This window comes from Rhipicephalus sanguineus, chromosome 2 (assembly GCF_013339695.2).
Source record: "Rhipicephalus sanguineus isolate Rsan-2018 chromosome 2, BIME_Rsan_1.4, whole genome shotgun sequence".
NCBI lineage: Eukaryota > Metazoa > Arthropoda > Arachnida > Ixodida > Ixodidae > Rhipicephalus > Rhipicephalus sanguineus.
Genome location: NC_051177.1, coordinates 3418681 through 3440629, shown reverse-complemented (window position 1 = coordinate 3440629; position 21949 = coordinate 3418681). Strand labels below are relative to the sequence as shown.

The 21949-nt window shown below is 47.8% G+C and overlaps 1 protein-coding gene across 1 annotated transcript; it reads left to right on the top strand.

Annotated features, from left to right (window-relative positions):
* The first annotated feature begins 136 nt into the window (after nt 1-136).
* LOC125757049 (uncharacterized) lies at nt 137-21728 on the top strand. Its single transcript, XM_049412130.1, has 2 exons — nt 137-446; nt 20989-21728. Exons 1-2 carry the CDS (start codon nt 137-139, stop codon nt 21726-21728), a joined length of 1050 nt encoding a protein of 349 aa, XP_049268087.1.
* The last annotated feature ends 221 nt before the right edge of the window (nt 21729-21949 follow it).

Here is a 21949-nt window from a genome sequence, read left to right as displayed (position 1 = left end):
ATGTGACGTCACTTCCGTCCCTCTGTTGAAGCGGCGACCATCTTGGGGGACCCTCTGTCGCCGCGTTTTGCACGGTGCTGTCAACACGTTCGTCAAATCGAAGTTTTGGGGGAGTCCTAGTGACTTTCTTGGCGCAATGTCATCCGCTGCAAGCGGAGGGCCTCTTATGTCGTCGTACTACAGTGACTTAATTGGATCAGCGCGCATTCGATACGAAGAAAAGGTGCAAATGTGCGACGGCATCGATCCGTACACGCTGCGACCGCACGCCGACACGACGACGGACGTCAACACGCTGCCTGAAGTAACGCACGGAGATATCGTGAACTATCTAGTGTACTCCTCGAGCTTCGCGACTCTTCAGGAAATGAAAGCCTTCAAGCGGCTGGGTGAAGAGCTTGTCGACGAAGCGGCTTCAGGAAGGAAAAGTGGTCCTGCTTGGGGAGGTAAGTGCAACGCCTACACATTACGGGTAAACAATCCTAAATGCTAAGCTACAAGAGGTTGCATGACCGGCCGCGATTGCTCGATGGTTCTGGTGTTCTGCTGCTGCAAACGCGAGATACGGATTTCGACCTGTAGTTGCGACGACCGCATTTTGATGGGGCGGAAACGCAAAAATGCTGGAATGTTCGAGTTTTGCGTACGCGTTAAAGAAATCAGTGTCGTCAAACCTGATCAGGAGCCCCACCCGTCAGCGTTTTTCCATGGTAAAAATGTAAAACAGCGCTTACTTAAACACAAGACGAAGGAAGATGAGACACACACGGCGCTGAACTTGCAACTGGTTTAATGAAAAACAACACGTACTTTTCAAGGCGAGCGCGCATGCTCATTGTCATTGTTCGTCTTGTGTTTAAGTAAGCGCTGTTTTACATTTTTACCATGGAACCTCACCAACTCGCCCAACTTGCGTGTCTTCTTCAGCGTTTTTCACTACCTCCTGAATGCTGCTTTGAGCTGTTAAACGCAATCAATCATAGAAATCAAAGAAAGTTTCACCCGCCCGAGTGCTGCAGTGGGCACAACCTGTCGAAAATTCTGTAGCATCCACTGTTAGTGCTCCTTCTTGCGGTCATCACACCTTGTGTTACTGTCTTCTTGACCCTTTGTGGCAGTCGCGTTAAGTGTTTTTTGTTCGCGAATTGGTGAATGACCTGTGCTTTCGCACACTGCTGCTGAGTTATGTCTTCATGCGAAAGACAACGTACCATTTACTAACTGTTTCTGTGCGAGGGCGCTATGGCATGACAATGTGAATGAGGCTAGTAGATTAACCTCCTTGCTCTCATACTAGTAGTACCTCAGGTGCCATGTAGCAGACCTAAAAGTGGTCATTATCCCAAATAATGTGTACTAACTTCTTGATACAAAGTGTGCTCTGTGTGTACGTAGAAACTGATAATCTTCTTACTATCATTGCAGGTAAACCATTCTCAGAGATTAGGAGAGCATCCACTGAAGGTGTGGGTGCTATGCAAGGCCGATGGCATTATTCTCACCGCCCACTGCACCTGCATGGCAGGGGTAGGCGAAGCATGCTCACACATTGGAGCATGTCTCTTTGCCGTGGACACTGGTGTGAAAATGAAGAATGATGTTACATGTACTGGAAAAGAGAATGCATGGCTGCCCGCACATGTTGAAAAGGTGCAGTTCAAACGCCTTAAAGACATCGATTTTACATCTTCTAAAGGGAAAAAAAGGCTTCTAGATGGCAGCCGAGCTGATGCCCAGAAGAGTAAGGAAATAATTGACATCCCATCACCCTCGCCAGAAGAGCTGCGCAACTTCTACTCTTCTATCAAGAAATCGGGAATAGTGCCTGTAATATTCTCTAGATTACCTGAGTATTGTGAGGCATTCAAACAACCAGAAGCAACACAGAAGGCAGACTTGAGAAGTTTATTTAGCGAGAACTATGCAGCCTGCACTTATGAGACACTTACACAGAAGGCAGAGAGCTTTCTTTCGGCATATGTGTTGAGCGACGACACCGTAAAACGTGTGGAAGCTTCCACAAAACAGCAGAGCCGTTCTCAGCAGTGGTTTCTGCACAGGGCCGGCAGAGTGACTGCCTCAGGCATGAGAAGGGTATGTCACACGAATGTAGACAAACCCAGCGTGTCTTTGCTGAAAATTGTGTGCTACCCTGAAAAACAAAGCCTCAGAACGCCAGCTGTGATGTGGGGCATTAACCATGAACAAGATGCCCTCAGGGCTTATCAAGCTAAGGTGAGCTCTAAGCACAAGCATTTCACGTGCCAGAGGTCTGGGCTACACCTGAGCACTGAGCATCCGTTTGTTGGAGCCACGCCAGATGCGCTTGTTTCGTGCACTTGTTGTGGTAAGGGAGTGGCAGAATTCAAATGCCCGTACCTGCTTTGCAATGCTAAAGATTTTAATTCTGCTAACACCTGTTTAACTGAAGTGAATGGTGTAATGGAACTGCAAAAATCTCATGCATACTATTACCAAGTGCAGACACAAATGGCTATGTGATGTCGATTACTGTGACTTCGTTGTTTGGGCACCACATCTGCTGCACGTAGAGCGAATAAGGCGGGACACACAGTTTTGCAACGAGATGTTTTCCTGTGCGAGAAAGTTTTTTGTCAAGGCAGTGCTTCCAGAACTATTTAGCAAATACTTTACACGACAGCAGAACAACACACAAGATACATTCTGCTTCTGCAACGGGCCAGAAACTGGGAAAATGATTGCGTGTGACAACGCGCAGTGTGTACACAAATGGTTCCATTTTTCTTGCGTTCAACTAACTCGTGCGCCCAAGACCAAGAAATGGTATTGCCCGATGTGCAAGAACGAAGGAAAGTAATTTTAAATATTAGTCGTAAGCATGATGCTTGCATTCGTGTGTGAATTGATATGCACCTGCAAATTAGAACGTATTTGTCTGACTAAGCGCTATCACAGCAAACTGTACATCTGCTTTTTTATTAAATACCGACTTCTATGCGTAGCTGTACATTTGTTCTTTGGAATGTGTAGTTATCTATTTCTTGTGGATCTACATGTGCTTCTTATCCACTGCTGTAGTGTTGCTTTTCTTTTCTTGTATGCTGCAATCTTGGATGGTGGGCATTTTTTAAGCCTGTAAAGCTTTACTGGCAATCTGTTTTGTGATTAAGCAGCAGAATGTAGAAATAAAACACACTAGTAAGCTAGTGTACAACAGCAAACACTTGTGTGATTTGTGTTATCTTCCTTGCTAAGGACTTATGCTTGGGCCAGCTTCTTTATGCACTATGGATACCATGTATCTTGCTGCTTCAAACACTGCACAGTTTATTTTTCAACATATCAATCTGATAAAAAGAGAGTACATAATGTGATGAAGCAAACAAGATTCGCAAAAGTCACTGATGAGCGGAGCTGCAAAATCACGACATGCTGTGCTATTCCCCAGCATACTAACAGTGTACAGTTGCGCTCAATATGACTTGCAACACGAGAGCGCCTGGCCTTAAGAGTTCAAAACCCGCGCATAGCTTCCACTAGCTCTTATTTCCACAAGTAAACGCGGTTTTCTTACTTGGGGATGATCACAAATGAGGAAATATCATTTAGTTGTTCAAATGAAAACAAGTTGAAGCCATGCGCAATCTTGGAACTCATGAGGCCACGCGCTGCCGTGTTGCAAGTCATATTGAGCGCGACTGTACAGTGCCAGGCATTTTCCATGTTTCACAGCAGAGGTGGCCAGCACTAAGTGGTCCATCTTAAGGTCCACATTTCAAAAGCTATGTCGTGTCATAAGCATGAATGCTGCATATTGCAATTTCACCACTGCGGTCATCAGTCACTTGTGCTACATCATTCTTTCTTGCAGCTGTACAAAACACATGACAACAGAATAGGTCAGAATGGGGCTAAACAGAGCTTGACATAACGTTGCTGATATAATCTGGATGAAGTGAGAGTTTTGGTGCATTACAAAATATAAATAAATGATTGCTGCAGAGCAATAAAACGTGTCGCACTAAAGAACAAGGAAGGATGGGATGAAACAACAGATGGAGAGTTGACAAATGGCAATGTTGCTATTCGAACAGTATTTGTTCACAAATTTTACTCGGTCACATTGTTCAAAACCTTCAGCACCAGTATAAAGAATATGCATGCATGTATGTATGTTCAGACAATGTTACACCCTCTCCTGGTGTGCCACTATTCACGAGTGAGTTACAAGCAGCAATATTAACATTATATGAAAGCTAGAGCTGGCTAGCTTGTCACACAGGAAGCAATGTGGTTAAACAATAACATTTGTGATACTTGTTTTATAACAACTTCTTATAAAACCAAAAAAGGGTTTCTTTGCATATGATGTTACACAAGCCATATGGGGCTGTGATAGAATGCACAAAAAGGAATGAAAAAGCTTTCACATAAAGTGAGCTCATGGAGATGTGCCAAATTATTAATGCAATCAAGCTCTGACTTTCTAAAAAACTGAACACAGATACCACAAAAGTGACCTGTGAAATGAATTGTCGCTGATCTACTATGGGAATCGTGAATAGTAAAAAAGCCTTTTCGACTTCTGTATATTTTATTACAGAGACACAAGTCGCACTACTGAGCCTCTTGCTTTCCAATTACTACAGGGCTTTGATTTCTTGTTGGCATATTCTTACGTATTGTCACGCGTATGGGGAAATATTTGCTTTTTTAAAAACCAATTTAACAAGCTGCAGTTACGTTTGCAGCCAGAAGCACAAAGTTTAGGCAAATCGAAGTACTACATATGATTCCCATGTTGGTTGGGCCGTCGATGCTTGTTTCCAAGTGACAGCCATGCCAGTTTTGAAACACTTTTGCTCTAATAGCATGCACAGTGGTCTGAAAATCTTTTAAGGGCTGTCATTGGCTTCCTCTAGTTCTGCAACAATGGATGGACAAAGGTTTGAAAGAGCACAGCACACAGTGACAATTTTATCTATTGGTGCTAATTTGTGTCCAGGTTTGCAGGTAACATAATCAATGGGCAGTATAGACTTCAGAATGACAAATTTGTTTCTAATTAGGCCGATGACCCTCTCGACATGGATCCGCACATTGGCTAGTTTTCTTGTGCTTTCCACCTCTTCAGCTGAAAGCTGTTTTTTACCTCTGGTAAAAGCTGGAATGTGGAGCCTTGCACAGTAAAATCCAACGCTTTCCGATATGTTAAACCCTCGATCAGCGAGCACCACATCACCAGGCAGTAAGTTGTCCAAGAGACCGCAGTGCTCGGTGATGTGCCTGTCACTGACCCTTCCTCCCCACCCTTCAGATATAAAGGTAACAGCACCTGTTGGGGCAATGCCAATTAAGAATTTGGCTGTGTTGCTACCCTTGTATTGGGACCACGTTTCGCTTCTTGGCAGAAATGACGACGGCCGCTCTATCCTTAGTTCAAAACAATCAATAATGACTACCACATCAGTACCAAATGCATTGTAAAATGCCTGTGGCATTGTACGATGCAGTGGTGTTCGCTCAGGCCATACAATTTGTGCCTTCAGTCGATAGTAAGCACAGTGCAGCCACTTATGAAAAATTCTAGACACAGTAGCTTCTGAGACCCCAAATCTGAAGCCCAAGTCAACATTGTGCAGATTCAGCTTCAGCTTCATTAAAAACAAAATTAACTCCTGAAACTTCGACAATGAATTATTTACATTGTGTGACACATAGGCCCCAAGGACTTCAAACAAGCTGTTTAACTGTGTAAAGTTGTGCATTCCTGTGTAAAAAACAACCTTTGCCTCACATCTTTGAAATGCTGCTCTTGACAGCTGCAACTGTTCGTTTTCGCAGCGAGCAGTGTACAGGCCATCGTTGAGTGTAAGGCACTGCGATTCCAAAGCTTGGAGGTCCACAAAAGTTAGGTCCGTCTGTGCAGCAACTCCTGAGCAAAAACAAAGCAAAGGTCACAGCACTTTTTATGAAAGGATACCTCGTAAACGCATTGCTCCTCTTTGACAAGCGGAGCGCGTTACTCAAAAAAGTTAATGAAGCTCTCAAGCTCACGAAATTTTCAGAAGGCTACAAACCAGGCTCATTTTTGTCCATGCGGCTTTCGTCTTCTCGCGGGGGCTGGCCAGGCTCGTTTTCGTCTGTGCGGCTTTCGTCGCTTTCGTCATCTCGCGAGGGCAGGCCTGTGTCGCCGATCCCGTTGCCGATCGACTCCACGATTGCCGCCGCCGCATCAGCCCGATCTTTTTGTAGGCGCCGTCTTTTCACGCGGTCGTAGCGCGCACGGTCTTCGTGACGCGCGCTGTATCCGAGCAGAAGCGTCGGTGCCCAATCGGGATTCGTCTCGTCCCACAGCTGAGATGGTCTGCCTGCAAATGCAATTTGTTCCGTTTTAGGGGCGAAGCTCCTTAAGGCGGCACCCGTTCGTCCCTCGTAGTGGTAGTCGTAGTCGTAGTCGTAGTAGTCGCAGTGCGTAACCAGTCTTACGCTTTGACCTCCAAGGTGGTGCCGGTGGGAGATTTTTCCTGTGCGTTGTTGAACAATAAAAAATTCGCAGCGTTTGCTAAAAGCCGACTTCTTCTGTCTCTCATTCCCACTAGCAGCCATTCTTTACCTCCAAGGTAGTGCATGGTGACATTTCTCCTGTGCGTGATTAAACAATAGAAATTTTGTTCAAAACGCCCTTGATTGATGAAATAAACCAACGAAAGACGCCAGATGTTTTGTAAAAGCAAAACGAAAGAACGCCAGATGTTTCTAAAGCAAAACGAAAAGACGCCAGCTGCTTAACGAAAGACGCCAGATGTTTTCTAAAGCAATGGTTTTCTAAACAATGAAAATTTACAGCGTACATGTAAAATTAAAGTGAGCTGCAAGTCGTCATAACTCATCGAACCTTTAGCATAAACGCGCCCGATCTCACGTCGGTGATGATGTACTGGGCAGAATTCACGGAAGATTCACGGTTTACCGATGAACCTCCGCAGCTTCGCCCACTCATCATCATTCACTCCGTGGATATGCTGTGATTTTTTCGTGGTGTCCCAGCATTTCGATTTATTAAAAAAGGTTTTCGAGCTCACCTGATGCGAAGTGGGCACCGCAAACTCGGATTTCGGCACGGTCGCTGTTCAGATCCGCGCGCCTGATACGTGCCAGTCACAAATTGCGCCGCTTCGCGCTCAGCGTTCTCGTGCGGTCGCACTGATTGTGGACGACCTTTGGTAGGCGGAAGAGAGTCGCGTTCGCAAACTTCCGTCTCTTCTTCGTTTTGCTGCGGTTAGAGCACCCAAATACAGCGCACAGCCCCATGACGAGCGATCGCAGAAACGCTTCCGTGCGTTCACTGCCACGGACTGTCCCCCAAGATGGCGCAGTGGTATCCCAGAATTCCTGGCCGTGACGTAGGTGCAAGGCATGTATTGGTGTCTAGCGTTCCAATACGTTCTAATCTTGTTGTTTCAAAGACGTGATGCCTCTTTTAGCGTACTGGTGATTGTTTTTTTTTTCTGTTCTTTTCTTTGCAACAAAGTCATGTATTCTTATTTTTTGTTGTAACAATTCATTTGATGTTTTCTTTTGCCACTCCTGCTTGGACGAGAATGTTGGTCCGCAGCATGTTTAATTAATTAATAATTAATTAACTATAAGAAATAAGGCAAGCCTATATGTTATATGCTTACATTTTTATTTTATTTATTTTCTTTTTTTTCATATCGTCAGGATTCGCCCCGACGTCTGCCCATGAAAGCTCGCCGTATGCTTGGAGGCTGATATGCCCGATGAGTTGGCAGAACTTCTTGATCGAAACCTTTCAGCAACAAAACCGTGGGCCACGATTTCCCTTTCCGATCTTCCCTACAGTGATTGTGTGGGGAAGAACCAATGTTTTATGGGCCGAACCGGAAGAAAACGAGCATTCCAGGTGATGAGTCCAGAGGCGGAGCTAGTAGGATGTTTGACATGTTCAACCATGGAGGAAGGAATACTAAGGAGAGGCCCTGACGTCACATTCGTGAAGCCTCCACATCGCAAACACCCGCATCGCCTCCTAGCGAAGAAGCACCGAAACATTTCACGATTTCCGTCGCGACGTTTGCAAGCGCATGCGCGCATTGCGAAACTTTGCAGCTCTTTTTTGTTTGTTTTTCGCCGTGCAAGCGGTGTAGTCGATTCACGCATGCTGCTCTTTCTGTGTGTTCTTTAAGACAGCGCAAATCGCGTGCACTGCGGACAGTACCGGGTGTCACTTTTCATGTGTACGTATACGTTGACTTCATTGCTGATCACTAATGCATGGTATTCGCGTGCGAAGCTCTCGGATGTGCGCTCTCTTGCTTGTTACTCATTCTGTCAACTCATAACTCATGTGAACTTTTGTTTTTGGCGTCTGACGCGCCGTACATAACATGCGCTGAAGGCATCGTACGTTTTAGAGGCTGTGTCGTTCAACGAAAGGGCAATAAACTTTTGTTCGTATTATCGGATTACGTGATGTATGTATTGTTCGGTGTGCGCTCGCTGCGTGCTTGTGTTGTGTGCGCACTGGAATTACAAACTTTACGTGCACGATCGCGTATACAATACAGCGGTGTCTTCTTTTCGACGTGAAGTTACGTCAACTATAGGTTGGCGTTGCGCCGAATAGCTACTGCGCTCAATCCATATACACGAGCAAAGAACCGCTAATCGAGCAATAGATCGGGAAATCGGGCTACGAGAAACGAAAAGAAAGATCTAACGCCCAGCAGAATGCGTAAGTCACTGCTAGGTGAGTTCGCATACGGTGATGGAGGAGCTGAATGTTTTTGATTACGGCACGTACCGGTACTTTCTGTACTGTTGCACAAAAACGCTCCACAAAGAATTTCAGCACGCAGTGCTCGGGCCTGCCACGCACGAACAGCCTGGTAAACGTCTGCTTGCAACGTTTTACTACGTGCGAACCGCACAATACGCGCTAAGTTTACGCCGGGACTACAAGTCTGAGCAGAAGCGAACCACCGCGGAGACCACGCCGCGGGGCGTCTGCTGTTTTGTTTGCCCCATACCGGTTTGTTTGCCCCATAAATCTGACGTCACTTCCGCCACACTTTTCGCAATGCATTGGGATACGATAGGGCCTCTCCTGAGTTTTCCTTTCTCCATGTGTTCAACCCCTCACCACCCCGAAACTATTACATTTTGTATGTGTGTATGCACGCGCACCCATACAAGCACACACACGCAACAACATAGATAAAGGGAACTCACACCCCCCAGAAAATGTTTATGGCTACGCTCCTGGGTAAGTTCATGGTTAAAATCGTGCTTAAGTGGGAATAGGCTTACACCTAACTTTTATACTATTGCTTTTCATAGGCTTGGATAGGAGCAAAGAAAGACGGAGAAAACGATATGCATCCTAAAGTCGTGGCGCTGAGACGTTCTCTTGCAAGGGCTGCATAATAGAGCGCCAGCCTTTAGCTCCTCGATAACCACTTCAGGACGGAAGATACGTTGAAACAGACGAAAACAGACAGTGCTGTTTACGCAGACAACGCACTGACAAATAGTGTCAGAAGTCACAGGCTTCCAGAAGATTTTGTTTCGTTTAGGAAGGGAGCACCCTTTAACCAGTCAAAGGAGTTTCTAGCCTCACGGGTGGCACCAGGGGAAAAGAAAGTGAGGGAGGGGGAGGGTGTTACCTTCAGTGTGGGGGACATGCCCCCACTGGTTTTGAACCAGTGGGGACAAGTTCAAAACTGACTAATAGCTTTATTCAAGCCTACTTGGCACTGCAGCCCTTGCACAGCCTGAATTGCTATGCCTGACTTTTCACACAGGCATTAGAGAGCGTACGAGTTATGAATTCCTGCATAGCGCACATGCACAAATATTCGGCGAGTGTGCTACTTGATATTGTTACTTGGATTGTCTGCATATGCATGGGCACTCTGAAGTTCATCAGGCAAGGGGACATCTTCCGTCGATTGCCTTGTATACCCCTTTCTCCCTCTCCTTCCCGCGGTGTCGTGTGTATATATATGCGATCACGTGCAATAAACACTCAGTTGTTAGTTAGCACTGCGTCCCGTCTTGATCTGTCGCCGTCCGAGTGCTTCTTTGTGCTACTGCTCAGAATTATGCACTGCCAACTAGCCCACCAGTCTGTCCTTTTCGACATCTTTCGGAAAGGCGTTCATGCGCAGTGATACACGACAAAGCAGGACGTCCCTCTCCTGAAAGTTCCTTTGCTGGAAAAGCAGATTAACGAAGCTTTAAGACTTTCAACGATGGCTCCCTGTGTGCCGCCATAACCCCTTCTGGGGCTGTTGTAAATATGCGTGACCCTCCCGCCCTCCCCTGATTGCACTGCCGATGCAATGACTTCACCCTTCGTACGCCCGCACCACGTCGCCGTACCGCCACCATCTTGCATTCCGGCAATGTCACTTGCTTAGTCAATAGTGTGATGCATTATAGTCTGCACAGTGGGCGCCTTCAAAACCCCAACAAACAGCGCACGTGGTTTTTTGGAATGCTTTCTCTCCTGCTACAGCTGATTTAACGAGAAGCACCTTTTTTTCATCTGATGAAGAGGAGGTAATCCAGAGGATACGAAGCACCAGAAGAACTTAGTGCGGTGCCGTCTGTTCGCGGCGCAACTTCTTTCTGCAGAGGAGCCTGAGCGGGAGACGGTTTACATTGTCACAGAATTAAATATGCATGAGCCCACATAAATGCATTGCGGAGGCTGTGACGTCCGCCTTTGCACTCCCGTGCCCCAGGCCAAAATGGAGGTGTTTCTTCTTTAACGTGAAAAGGTCTACAGTGGTTCGGAAAAGAAGGAAAGAGCCGCTATTTTCTGCTTTCCACGATAGGAGCGCGGCACAGCGCCTTGGGATTATGGGGGAAAGGGGGGGGGGGGGTAAAGATAACGTTGCTTTTGCCTGTATGTCAGGCGAATTACTTTTACGTTTTCTCTTTTTAAACCTTCAATCACGCTGATTAGTGGGTTTTAATGCCAGTGACCCCAAGCCGCTTGCGTACGCACGCTCTCGCATTCCTTTGTACTTCCAGCCGCACCCAAGGATCGCGAATACAAGGGAACGCAAAGTCTAACTATAGTCTAACGTACGTAAGCCACTTCGGGGACGCGGCACTAAAGATCTCTCTCTTTCTTGTTATCTGTCGCCGTCATTTCTGAAGAGTATGATATTTCATCTTAAATATAGCGCGCCGATCGCGCCAACAAAAACATGTCGGCGGCGGCGCGCCGATCAGTTGGCGTCGGCTGCGGCGGCGCAGCGAAAACAGTCGGCGGCGGCGCGCCGACGTCTTGGCGCACACTTACTAAGTGCCTACACCTCCTAACTCGCGTTAGCCTTCCGTACAGTGTAGCCTCGCGTTAGAGTGTACTAGAACTCATAGAGTTAATATAGTATATTAACTCTATGCTAGAACTGTCGAGTGGCGTGAACGCGCCTCTGATGCTTCTTCGTCGACCGTAGCGGCGGCGCTGCAGTCGCGTGGTACTTAGAGTCACTAGAAAATCAGAGTACCGCAAAGGTGGGCTGCACGCGGGCAACATTGGGCGGCGGCGGCCATTTCCCTTCCAGACCGTCAGGCGCGTTGCTAGCGTGTGTTGAGAAGTGACCGATCTTTTAGTCTCGGTTCCATGTGTTATGTGTGTGGCATTATGTGTGTGTGTGTTTCTTCAAGAAGATATTAGAAGTGATTTCGAGTCATCGAGTGGTATGGATCGACTGCGTGGTTAGCGGTGTAACTAATGAAACGTACGGCGAATGTTTCCATGTGCTCGCGAACTCTCTTCATGGCTTCATCGGTCTCTGTTCGTGTCACGCCCGGGTGTGTTCGCTAGGTCCGGAGCTGTAAACATAGTTGCATTAGCGCAGTGACATCGTGCGAGATGCCATTTACTTTGACATTTGGTGAACCTTGACTGTTTGCGCTAACTTTGCAGTCGGTGTTCAGGTCCACTGCGCTCGAGAACGTTATCGAACATCGAGAATATTCAACATTGCGTCCTTCGACTGATCGCTGACGCATAGCTTGCTTGCGCACCATTCTTGCTGTTCAACTGGTTGATATGTGTAATACAAGTTGTGTGTGTACGGCAATTCAACATTGCGTCCTTCGACTGATCGCTGACGCATAGCTTGCTTGCGCACCGTGTTTGCTGTTCAACTAGTTGATATGTGCAATACAAGTTGTGTGTGTACGGTAATTGGAAGTTGTGCGCGACGTATTTATACCTTAATTCGGAGCGCCAGCAGCCGAACGCACGGGCGAATCGGCGTGCGGTACGTAAGGTGCATCTTATCTTGCGATACGTAGAACTAGGCCATCAAAAATGATTGACATCACTACATAATTGTTTCATTTACTATTTCTTGTCTCCTTAATATTCCCAACGTTGCAATGAATTTGCAAATATTTTGCTGTGTTCCGACAAAGTTTTTTTTTTTTTTTGGCGTTGCCAGCGCGTAAACAGCTGGGGTTCGGTTTCTGCACTGCTGCACGTTTTTTTTTTTTTTTCATAATGCACTCGTATTAAAACTTCCTCGGCACAGTGCTTTATGTTCTTTTGATCAGAAATAGCACATCCCGGAATTTTTAAAACGCATGCTACTGCAACACAGTATGTATATACCTATAGGGCTCGCATGAAATCGTCTCCCTCAATGCGTGGGATCTGCCTTTTTTTATTTCTCACCCACTAAACAGTATTTTAAGGTTACGCTCGGCGCAATGCAGCATTAACAGCATTTTTTTTCAACAAATTTAAAAATACGCTTGATAACATTGCCTATATATATACCAAGTTTTTCAAGAGAGTTCCACGCTTCTGTTTTGCGCAATGGCAAATGATCATGCCACAACTGCGTTCAAGGTATACCAATAAACAGCTATTATTTTATTAAATCTTTGATTTCGCTCTCGTGCGTGACACGCTTATAATTCGGATAGCATGCGTAATCTGTTCAACAGATCAAGATATAAACAGCCGAGCAAATAGCTAGGTATGCAGTTTTCGATATCGCTGACCACAGCGAACCGAAGAGATGAAGTATCCTGTCGCATAAGATCTTTTCCAGCAAAGTTAGTGTAGTTCACTGCAGGAAATAGTGTTATTCGAGGGGGCGAATTCATTCCGGCCAACTATGCAGCCACGTAGCACGGCGGTCTTAAATTTTTCCCCCACGGCATGCAAAAATAAATGAGATTCCCAGAGTAGCTCACCAGTAACGTTCGATTGCTGGTGAGCTACTTACTTCGGGCATCTGCATGCAGTGGCGTAGCCAGGGGGTAGCACACCGGGCCCGTGCCCTCCCCCACCCCCCGAAATTTTTAGCACGAAATGACACTCGACCACATCTGCCTGCCAGGCCCCCACTTCAGATCAACGAGGTGCCCCTCCCCCCCTCGAAAAAAATGTCTGCTTACGCCCCTGTCTGCATGACGCGTTTAAAAAAGCGAAGAAGTACTACTGGCGACCGGGGTTCTGCTAAATGTACGGCCACGCTCTGCATTGAACGCGCCTGCACCCAAAGCGCTTGGAAGGAATATGGCGGCGAGAGGTCACGTGATGCGAGTAAGCCAATGGCGTCGGTGGCGGCGCGCGGAAAACAGATGCGATACTCTGAAATTTTTCTAGTGACTCTAGCGGTACTGAAGGCGCGCTGCGCCGCACGCAAGAACTGCTGATCGCGTCGGCGGCACCCGGATAATCGGCAATATTATTGAGGCGGCTTTCGTTGCGTGTCTATCATTATTAAGCGTAGGAATTGTCGTCGCAAGCCTTGATGGACGAAACTTGAAAGCTCTTAATGGATGCTTGCTTCATATATGCCTTTGAGAGACACTCCAAATTTGTTCTTGTAGCCGAAGTGACTGCTGGAAGGTACGCAAAATATAAAAATGAAAACGGGCTGATACCGACCGTCAAGATCCACGATCTCGGTGTAATTGAGCGGAACTCATTGTTGGGCTAGTTAGTACATTACTGTCAATTAACTAGACGCCGAACGACCGCCGGAAGAGACAGAGGAAACAGAAAGGGCGAGCCTTATTGAGATTTCTTCTGCCTTTCTTCTGGTGGTGATTCGGCGTCTAGTTTATTCAGCATAACTGAGCTGCTCTATTGGAATTTACCTGTGCTCTGTGCTGATATCCTGCCGAAAGCACGCCGAACATTTACCGCGTTTTGGGGAAGCTGTGTATGTGTGGTATTGGAAGTCAAAGGTAACTCGACCGGTACAAATAACGGTCGTCCTCAGGGGCGTTGCACGGATATTATTATTGGCGCCGGGTGGGGAGGTGAGACTTTACTGTCCGTATTTTTGCGTGTAAATATATATGCGCACATATATAAAAACATAATATCGCAAAGCGTAGAGCACCGCCGCCCCTCATGGCTTCACTTTTGACACTTGACAGATAAAGCAATGAAATTATAATACAAGACATTGTCAAAAAGAAGTTTTTGCCTAGGCATCGATAGAAGATCAGGAAAAGTGCAATATAAGCTGTCCATTGAAAAGGAGAACTGGTTGTAGTGAATTTAAGTAGAATAACCGACGGGCTATATTTACATCGGCCCATTTTAGTATTCTTGAAATAAGCCCTGATGCATGAAGTTTGTGCCTCGGAGGTGCACGTGCGCCTTCGGCTCGGCTTGGCTCCCTGGCTCGGCGGCTTCCTGGTATTTTAAGACCTGAGAGGACGCATAACCGATGCACAGTAACCGCGAAAGCACGTTGTTGAAACAAGATAGCCTTTCGGCATTAAAGAAACAGCGCAAAACTCGCAGAACTCAGCCGTCACTAATATAAATGCGGTGGTAGAGTTATTTGTACTCTGGTTACTCATGCAACAGTCGAGCGCATTGGAGCTGATATAAGGATCAATGCTCTGGATATCGTAGAGATTGCCGGCAGAAGAATTGTAGGCTTTCGTCGCTGGTTGGTTATTTCTTCGTAGTCGGTGTTCGTAGTCACTTATGGTGTAGCGCGGCTCGAAGTGTTGCTTCCAAACCGCACAGCAGTCTGTGAGCAGCTAGGTGCATGTGCGCAAAATCTGATTGTAGCCTTCTTTGGGGGTCGGCAGACTCCAAAAACAGGGAATATCTCGGCCCAATTTTGGCACGTCTGCATATTCACTCGTGGACCATGGCGCGTTGCAAGCGTTGAGACACCGATTAAAGCTGAGTAATGCAATAAACACGCTCAAAACGCGCAATTACACGCTTTCGTAGGCCGCGACGCGCGCGCGCCATATGCAGACGCTCTCCACAACTTCAGTACAAAGTTACTACAGCGCCGCCGCTACGATCGCCCGTCGGATCATCCCCCGAGATGCGGCGCGGCCGCTTCGTTCGTTCCACGAGCCAAGGCACGGGGGCGCCTGCGATGCATGGCGCCCGCGGAGAGTTTGACAACAGTAGGTAGTCTAGTAATACGGTCCCTAGAATATACTGGCTAGTCTGCCGTCTCCGCGCCGTCCCATTGCTAGGCCGCGTCCGCGCCGCGGATGCTTGCGCAGGGGGCGCTGCGATCCATCGGAGCGCCTGCACGGTGAATGTCGCGCAGGCGGAATCGGTGGAGTATCGCGCCTTGCCTTTTATTTTGCGCTCCCGCATGAACTCCACGTTTTCGTTCTGTTCGTGTGGGCAGAAACTGGAACGTCTTGAACTGACCAAACATTGCATTCAACGTCGTCTCTTGTCTGGACACTGCCGTGATCACACTAAGATCAGTGGTGGACCCAGACACTCATTTAAGAGCGCGCAGTTACTCGAAGCAAAACCAAAGGGCAAAAAAATTGACTTTATTTTTTTTCTTAAGGAATTACTGTTATCACAAGACTGCCATCATAATATATATGCTGTTAAATTGTCCTTACGAAGGTACCAAACATTTCTAAGATCAGTTTTTAATAAGCAAGCAATTCTGAGAGTAAAAACGTTACTTCAGATATTTAGTGTGCTAAAAGTCTCGTAATCATAAAGGTTGTTTCTCGATGTGTTACGGTGACAATAAACGCAATGCAGTTCTCAGAATGGGTGAGTATATTAATGACAGACATTGTAATGTTGGAGAAGATTTTATTTTTCAAAAATAAGCTAGGTTCATACGATTTCGCTCAAAGTATTATTCGATATTTACTGTCCTACAATATATATATATATATATATATATATATATATATATATATATATATATAGACAAAGCTTTATTGTTGTTCTTGCTGCGGTCCAGGGAGGCGGCAGCCGGGAGACTATATAGCTATGACGCCACAAATAAGTTGCGCCTCCAACGGGCTGAAACATTTACAGCAGCAGCTTAAGGCACATCAGAACCATGTGTATCAGCCGAAGAACAGACATATGGGATCTTTTCCACGAGTATCTTGCCACAAGGTTCGAAATTATAAAATGAGGGGGGTGTTGGCTTTCATAATGTGCGTTGTATTTGGTTTTTGGCTCCTCCAATGAAAATATATAGGTTCGTTCTTTAATGACACTGTTGCATGCCGGAATAACACATTCGTGGCACAAGAAATACTCAACCAGATGTGTCAATCAATATTAGTTTGTCGACTGCTCGCCCATCGCACATGTTTCGCGCTGCTTATTTCTTTCGTTTGCTTTCTTTTTTTTTTTATGTATAGGGATAGCTGACCGTTCTCTCGCATCGCAGTACAAGGTATTCGAAATCGGTTACATTTCCAAAACAGAGAACACACATGACAGACTCGCGCTGCTCTTCGCCTTTCGGCTATTCCCGTTTAGCAGGGCTGGGCAGTATACTTTTGAGTATCAGTATTTCTGTATCGAGATACATTTGAAAAATGTATTTGTATGTCAGTAGTGAAATACATTTGCGATGTATCGCCTGTATCGCGATACTATGCTGGACACGGGTATCTCGTTACATTGTTTTTTTTTGTGTCGGAAATGAGTTGAGGCGTGTTTCCAATGGGGGAATGGCGTTTTTTTTTTCTTTTTTGTGCCAAGACAAGCAAAGGCGCGCCGCCAGTCGCCGACAGATAGGGCGGCGATGGTTTCCGCTCAAGCACAGAATGGTCCATGCGGTAGAGCGCGCGACGCCGCAGGCGGTAGAATCGCGGGGGCAGTGTTGTCGGCCTCTGCCAACGAAAGTCGCTGTATCTCAAGGTCAGTGGAGCACGCCTAATTTTTTTCAGGTGGCAAGCTATTACTTCGCGACCCCCCGCGCGGATACCGCCTTGGAACAGGCTTTGCAATGCTTCGCGTGCATTCAGTTCTCAAAGCGGCGGCACTTCCAAAAGCAGTTCCCGTAGTCGCGGCGGAAGGGTCTAGAAGATGGCTATCTTTGACGCGCTTTCAGCCACCTCTCCAATGTCAGGGTGCGTTCCTAATGGATTACATGGGTGAAACGGTCTTTTGTGGTAGCAGGCTCCCCCACCGCCGGAGCCGACTTCGCCTGTTGCGGCTTTCCGAAATGGGTGCTGGTAGCGTCGGTGGTGGTGACAGCTTCATTGAAGCCGACAGGGTCAGACGGCTAAAGGCGCGTTTACACTAGAGCGACACGACATCGACGCAGACACGAGGCAGACGCAGAGGGTCGTCCGACGAGTCGCCCGCCGACGATGACGCCGGACCGTCTGGTCACACTAGGCCGACAACGACGCCGACGCCTCCAAAGACAGCATATCGTAGTAGTGTAACATGATGGCAGACCAAAAACACCAGCAGAACGTATCGGCCGACGTGTCGTCGGGAGGTCTTCGCGAGATCGGTGGCCGAGCGAAACTTTTCCCATGTCGTTGCTTCGAACGTCGAAGGGGTAGATCTTGGGGGAGATCCCCCTCGACATACTCGGGCATTTGACAATGGGCCTCTCGCGCACCCCTCCGATGTCTTTTCTTTGCTTCCCTTTGTCTGTCCGCACCCCCGTCCCCGACGCCGGAAGGGGTGGCGGGGGCCGCTCCGCTACCCCGAGAGGGACAATGGTAGAAGAGGGAGGACGGCCGAAATGAGCTGCAGGTGTTCCCCCGTTTTCAACTTTAGCGCGCAAGTTTAGTCGGTGTCGCTGTGCGCGCCTTCTCTGTGACAAGAGAATCGGCCGACGAGAGGCTGGGAGCACGATAAGACGCGGACGGCGTCTTTCATAGACGATCGGCCGATTGTTGGCGTCGTTTCAGTGTAAATAGGACGACGGCACGACAAAGACACTCCCGGCGACAGTCGGCAGACCGAAATCGGTGTCGTGTCGTTCTAGTGTAAACGCGCCTTTAGGACTCCGAAGATGGGGACAGACCGGATTATGAACAGTCAGAACAACCCAAGTGAGGGCGGAAGCGTTTCGGTATCTAGATGAGCCGAGAAGAGATATCGCCACGCTGCAGGGCAATCCGGCTATGAAGGCGATACTTATTCACTATAACACGAATTTCTGCTCGCCTTCAGCGGTAGACAAACTTTTTTTTTTCTTTCGTGAGTCTTGCGCTGAGGCTGAACCGACGCTGTTAGAAGACAGCCTATTTGAGATGCTCACGCAGTAACCTTCTCAGCAAAACGGATACAGCAGCCCCTGTATCGAGTTCCATATTCACTGCCACGCACCAATTTGAAGAGTGTAAAACCTGCTGCAGACGCAAGACAAAAACCAATCATGGTCGAGGTCGCTATTGACGGCGTACCAGTGAATATGGAACTCGATACAGGGGCTGCTGTATCCGTTATGTCTGTCTCACAGTTCCGTTCTCTTTTTCCCAGAGCTCATTTGCGCAGGACAAGTCTCACCTTGAGAACCTATACAAATGAACCGGTGAAGCCCTGCGGAGTAGCATTTGTTGCAGTCCAGTACAACGCGCAGCGCCAACAGTTGCCTTTGTACGTGCTCCGCCAGGACGGCCAGCCGCTGCTGGGGCGCAGTTGGCTACAACACCTCAAGCTGGACTGGACGCAAATACAAGGTCTTCACCACATGCAGGTGGGAAACACAAATGGCTCTGAGAGATCGCCTAAACTAGAGTCCTTGCTAAACCGCTATCAGGACCTGTTCAAGGACGAACTCGGCACAGTAAAGGGAGAAAAGGCTACTCTTTTCTTAAGGGGTGACGCGAAGCCAAGATTTTTCAAAGCAAGAAGCGTGCCTTTCGCTCTAAAAACTGCTGTCGAGCAGGAATTGTCGAAGCTGCAAGAGCTAGGGATTATTACACCCGTGACCACAAGCCCGTACGCAACGCCGGTCGTGCCAGTTGTTAAACGCGATGGTTCAGTCAGACTGTGCGGTGATTACAAAGTCACGCTAAACCCGATACTGGACATCGAAAGGTATCCGCTACCGAAAGCGGACGAGCTATTTGCCGCGCTGGCAGGCGGACAACATTTTTCAGATTGACCTAAGTAGAGCGTATCAGCAGGTCGAAATGGACGACGAATCCAAAGAATACCTTACGCTGAATACGCACAAGGGTATGTTTCTGGTCAACCGCCTACCGTTTGGCATTTCATCGGCTCCCGCAATATTTCAGCGTATTATGGATAATGCGCTGAAAGGACTAAACGGCGTAACTTGTTATCTCGATGACATACTGATCACGGGCCACACAGAAGCAGAACACTTGCTCAACCTGGAAGCTGTGCTGAAGCGGCTATCAGAACGCGGATTTCGCGTCAAACCTTCGAAATGCGATTTTTTTCGCAATGAACTGCAGTACTTGGGTCACGTCATCACAAAAGACGGTGTTCGCCCGACGGATGAAAAGTTGGTCGCAATTGCAAATGCACCAGCTCCAACAGACAAACAGCAGCTGCAGTCAGTGTTAGGACTCATAAATTACTATGGAAAGTTTGTTCCGAATCTCTCATCCATACTCTTTCCTTTGAACAAGCTCTTGAGTAAGGACGAACCTTGGCAATGGAACGCCGCTTGTCAAAGTGCGTTTGCGCAAGTAGAAAAACTGCTGTCGTCAAAGCCTATTCTGATTCACTATGATCCCAGTTTGCCATTGCAGTTGTCATGCGATGCTTCTTCCTACGGAATAGGCGCAGTTTTGTCACACGTTTTTCAAGGCCAAGTTCATCCAATAGCCTATGCTTCACGAACGTTAACAAAAGCTGAACAAGGTTACAGTCAATTGGAGAAAGAAGCATTAGCGCTTGTTTTTGGAGTCAAGAAGTTCCATTACTACGTTTACGGACGGAAGTTTGTGTTGCTCACGGATCACAAGCCACTTGAGACGATCTTTGGCCCCAAAACAGGCATTCCTGCCATCGCAGCTGCCAGACTGCAACGCTGGGCAGTCACGCTTTCTGCATATTCTTTTTCTTTGCAGTATCGCCCTTCAGCGCAGAACGTGGACGCTGATTGCTTATCGCGCCTTCCAATCCAGCAACCGGGAACAGACGGGGCAACAGAAAATTTTCTGGTTTTGCGTTTAGACAGCATGCCCGTCTGCAGTAAACAGATCGCAGAGGAAACTGCACGGGATCCAGTGTTCCGTCAAGTAGTGCAGTACATCTTGTCAGGCTGGCCTGCTAACGTATCTGCGAACCTGAAACCTTTTTTCTGCAGGAAACTAGAGCTTTCTTTATATCAAGGTTGTGTCATGCTGGGAATGCGTGTGGTGGTACCAGAAAAATTCCGTAAATTTGTCTTAGATGAATTACATGAGGGGCATCCGGGAGTGGTGCGCACCAAAGAGCTTGCAAGAAGCTATGTGTGGTGGCCAAATATCGATCAGGACATAGAGAGATGTGTCGGCTCTTGTCACGCATGCGCAGAGACACGCAGTTTGCCAGTGAAAGCGCCGCTCCATCCATGGTCCTGGCCGACGCGTCCTTGGCAACGCCTATACACATGGACTTTGCAGGTCCAGTAAAAGGTATATCCTACTTAGTAGTAGTCGACGCCCATTCCAAGTGGCCAGAAGTATGTCCCATGACAACCACTACATCAGAGGCAACCATTGCTTGCATTCATGAACTTTTCTGCAGATTTGGATTTCCAGAAACACTCGTGTCCGACAACGGAAGCCAGTTCATTTCTGCAGAGTTCCAAGCCTACCTCAAGCACAGGGGCATTCGGCACGTAAGAACCGCACCGTATCACCCAAGTAGCAACGGACTGGCTGAACGTTTTGTTCAGACTTTGAAGTCAGCGCTCCGCAAGACCAGTCCGAGGAGCGCCAGTGAGGAGTTAGCCGACTTCCTTCTGACGTATCGTAATACGCCTCATGCTACGACAGGGGAGGCCCCTTCCACTTTGCTCCTGGGGAGACGCCTGCGGACCAGACTAGACCTCATACGACCAGCGGTCGAGAACAGAGTGCGCCAGCGCCAGTTCGACCAGACAAGGCGTCACCCGTGTCGTGACAACGTCATTGCTGTTGGTGATGCCGTTCGTGTGCGCAATTTCCGATCGGGACCAAAGTGGCCGTGTGCAACAGTTCTTGCCCGTACGGGACCAGTGTCATATCGGTTAAGTGTAGTGACTCCGCGTGGTGTGTTCCAGTGGGTGCGTCACCAGAATCACATCCGCAACGATAACACCGGCATCGCCACGGAGTTCGAACTACCCTTCAGTGAAAGGCAACAAGAAGTTCCCGCACAGGTCCCGGCCTGCGACTCATCACATGACGTCGACAGCTCGCCCACCGCACAAAGTGAACCGACGGACACTTCAAACGCTCCTAGCGAACGTCGCTACCCGCAGAGACAGCGTCGCCCACCTGATCGCTTTGTGCCGTGAACTTTTTGGACAATGCTTGGGGATCCAAATAAGTGTGGGGGGATGTCGCATATCTGTACACGTGTGCTTGTGCGATACTCTGTCACGCGGCCCATATCACAACACCCTCGCCCACGATGTGAATAAAAGCGCTTGGCGCGCGGTGGGGCGGGGGCACTTTTCCTTCGGCACTCTTGGTTATCGCTATGTTGCTGGCATGCGAATAAAGCATGTTTGAGTAC

What these genes read in the sequence shown, in the direction of transcription:
- LOC125757049 (XM_049412130.1), top strand. Translation starts at nt 137, where the DNA reads ATGTCATCCGCTGCAAGCGGAGGGCCTCTTATGTCGTCGTACTACAGT. An exon ending in AAGTGGTCCTGCTTGGGGAG is followed by an intron (nt 447 to 20,988) that starts GTAAGTGCAACG and finishes TTGGATTTCCAG; the next exon opens with AAACACTCGTGTCCGACAAC.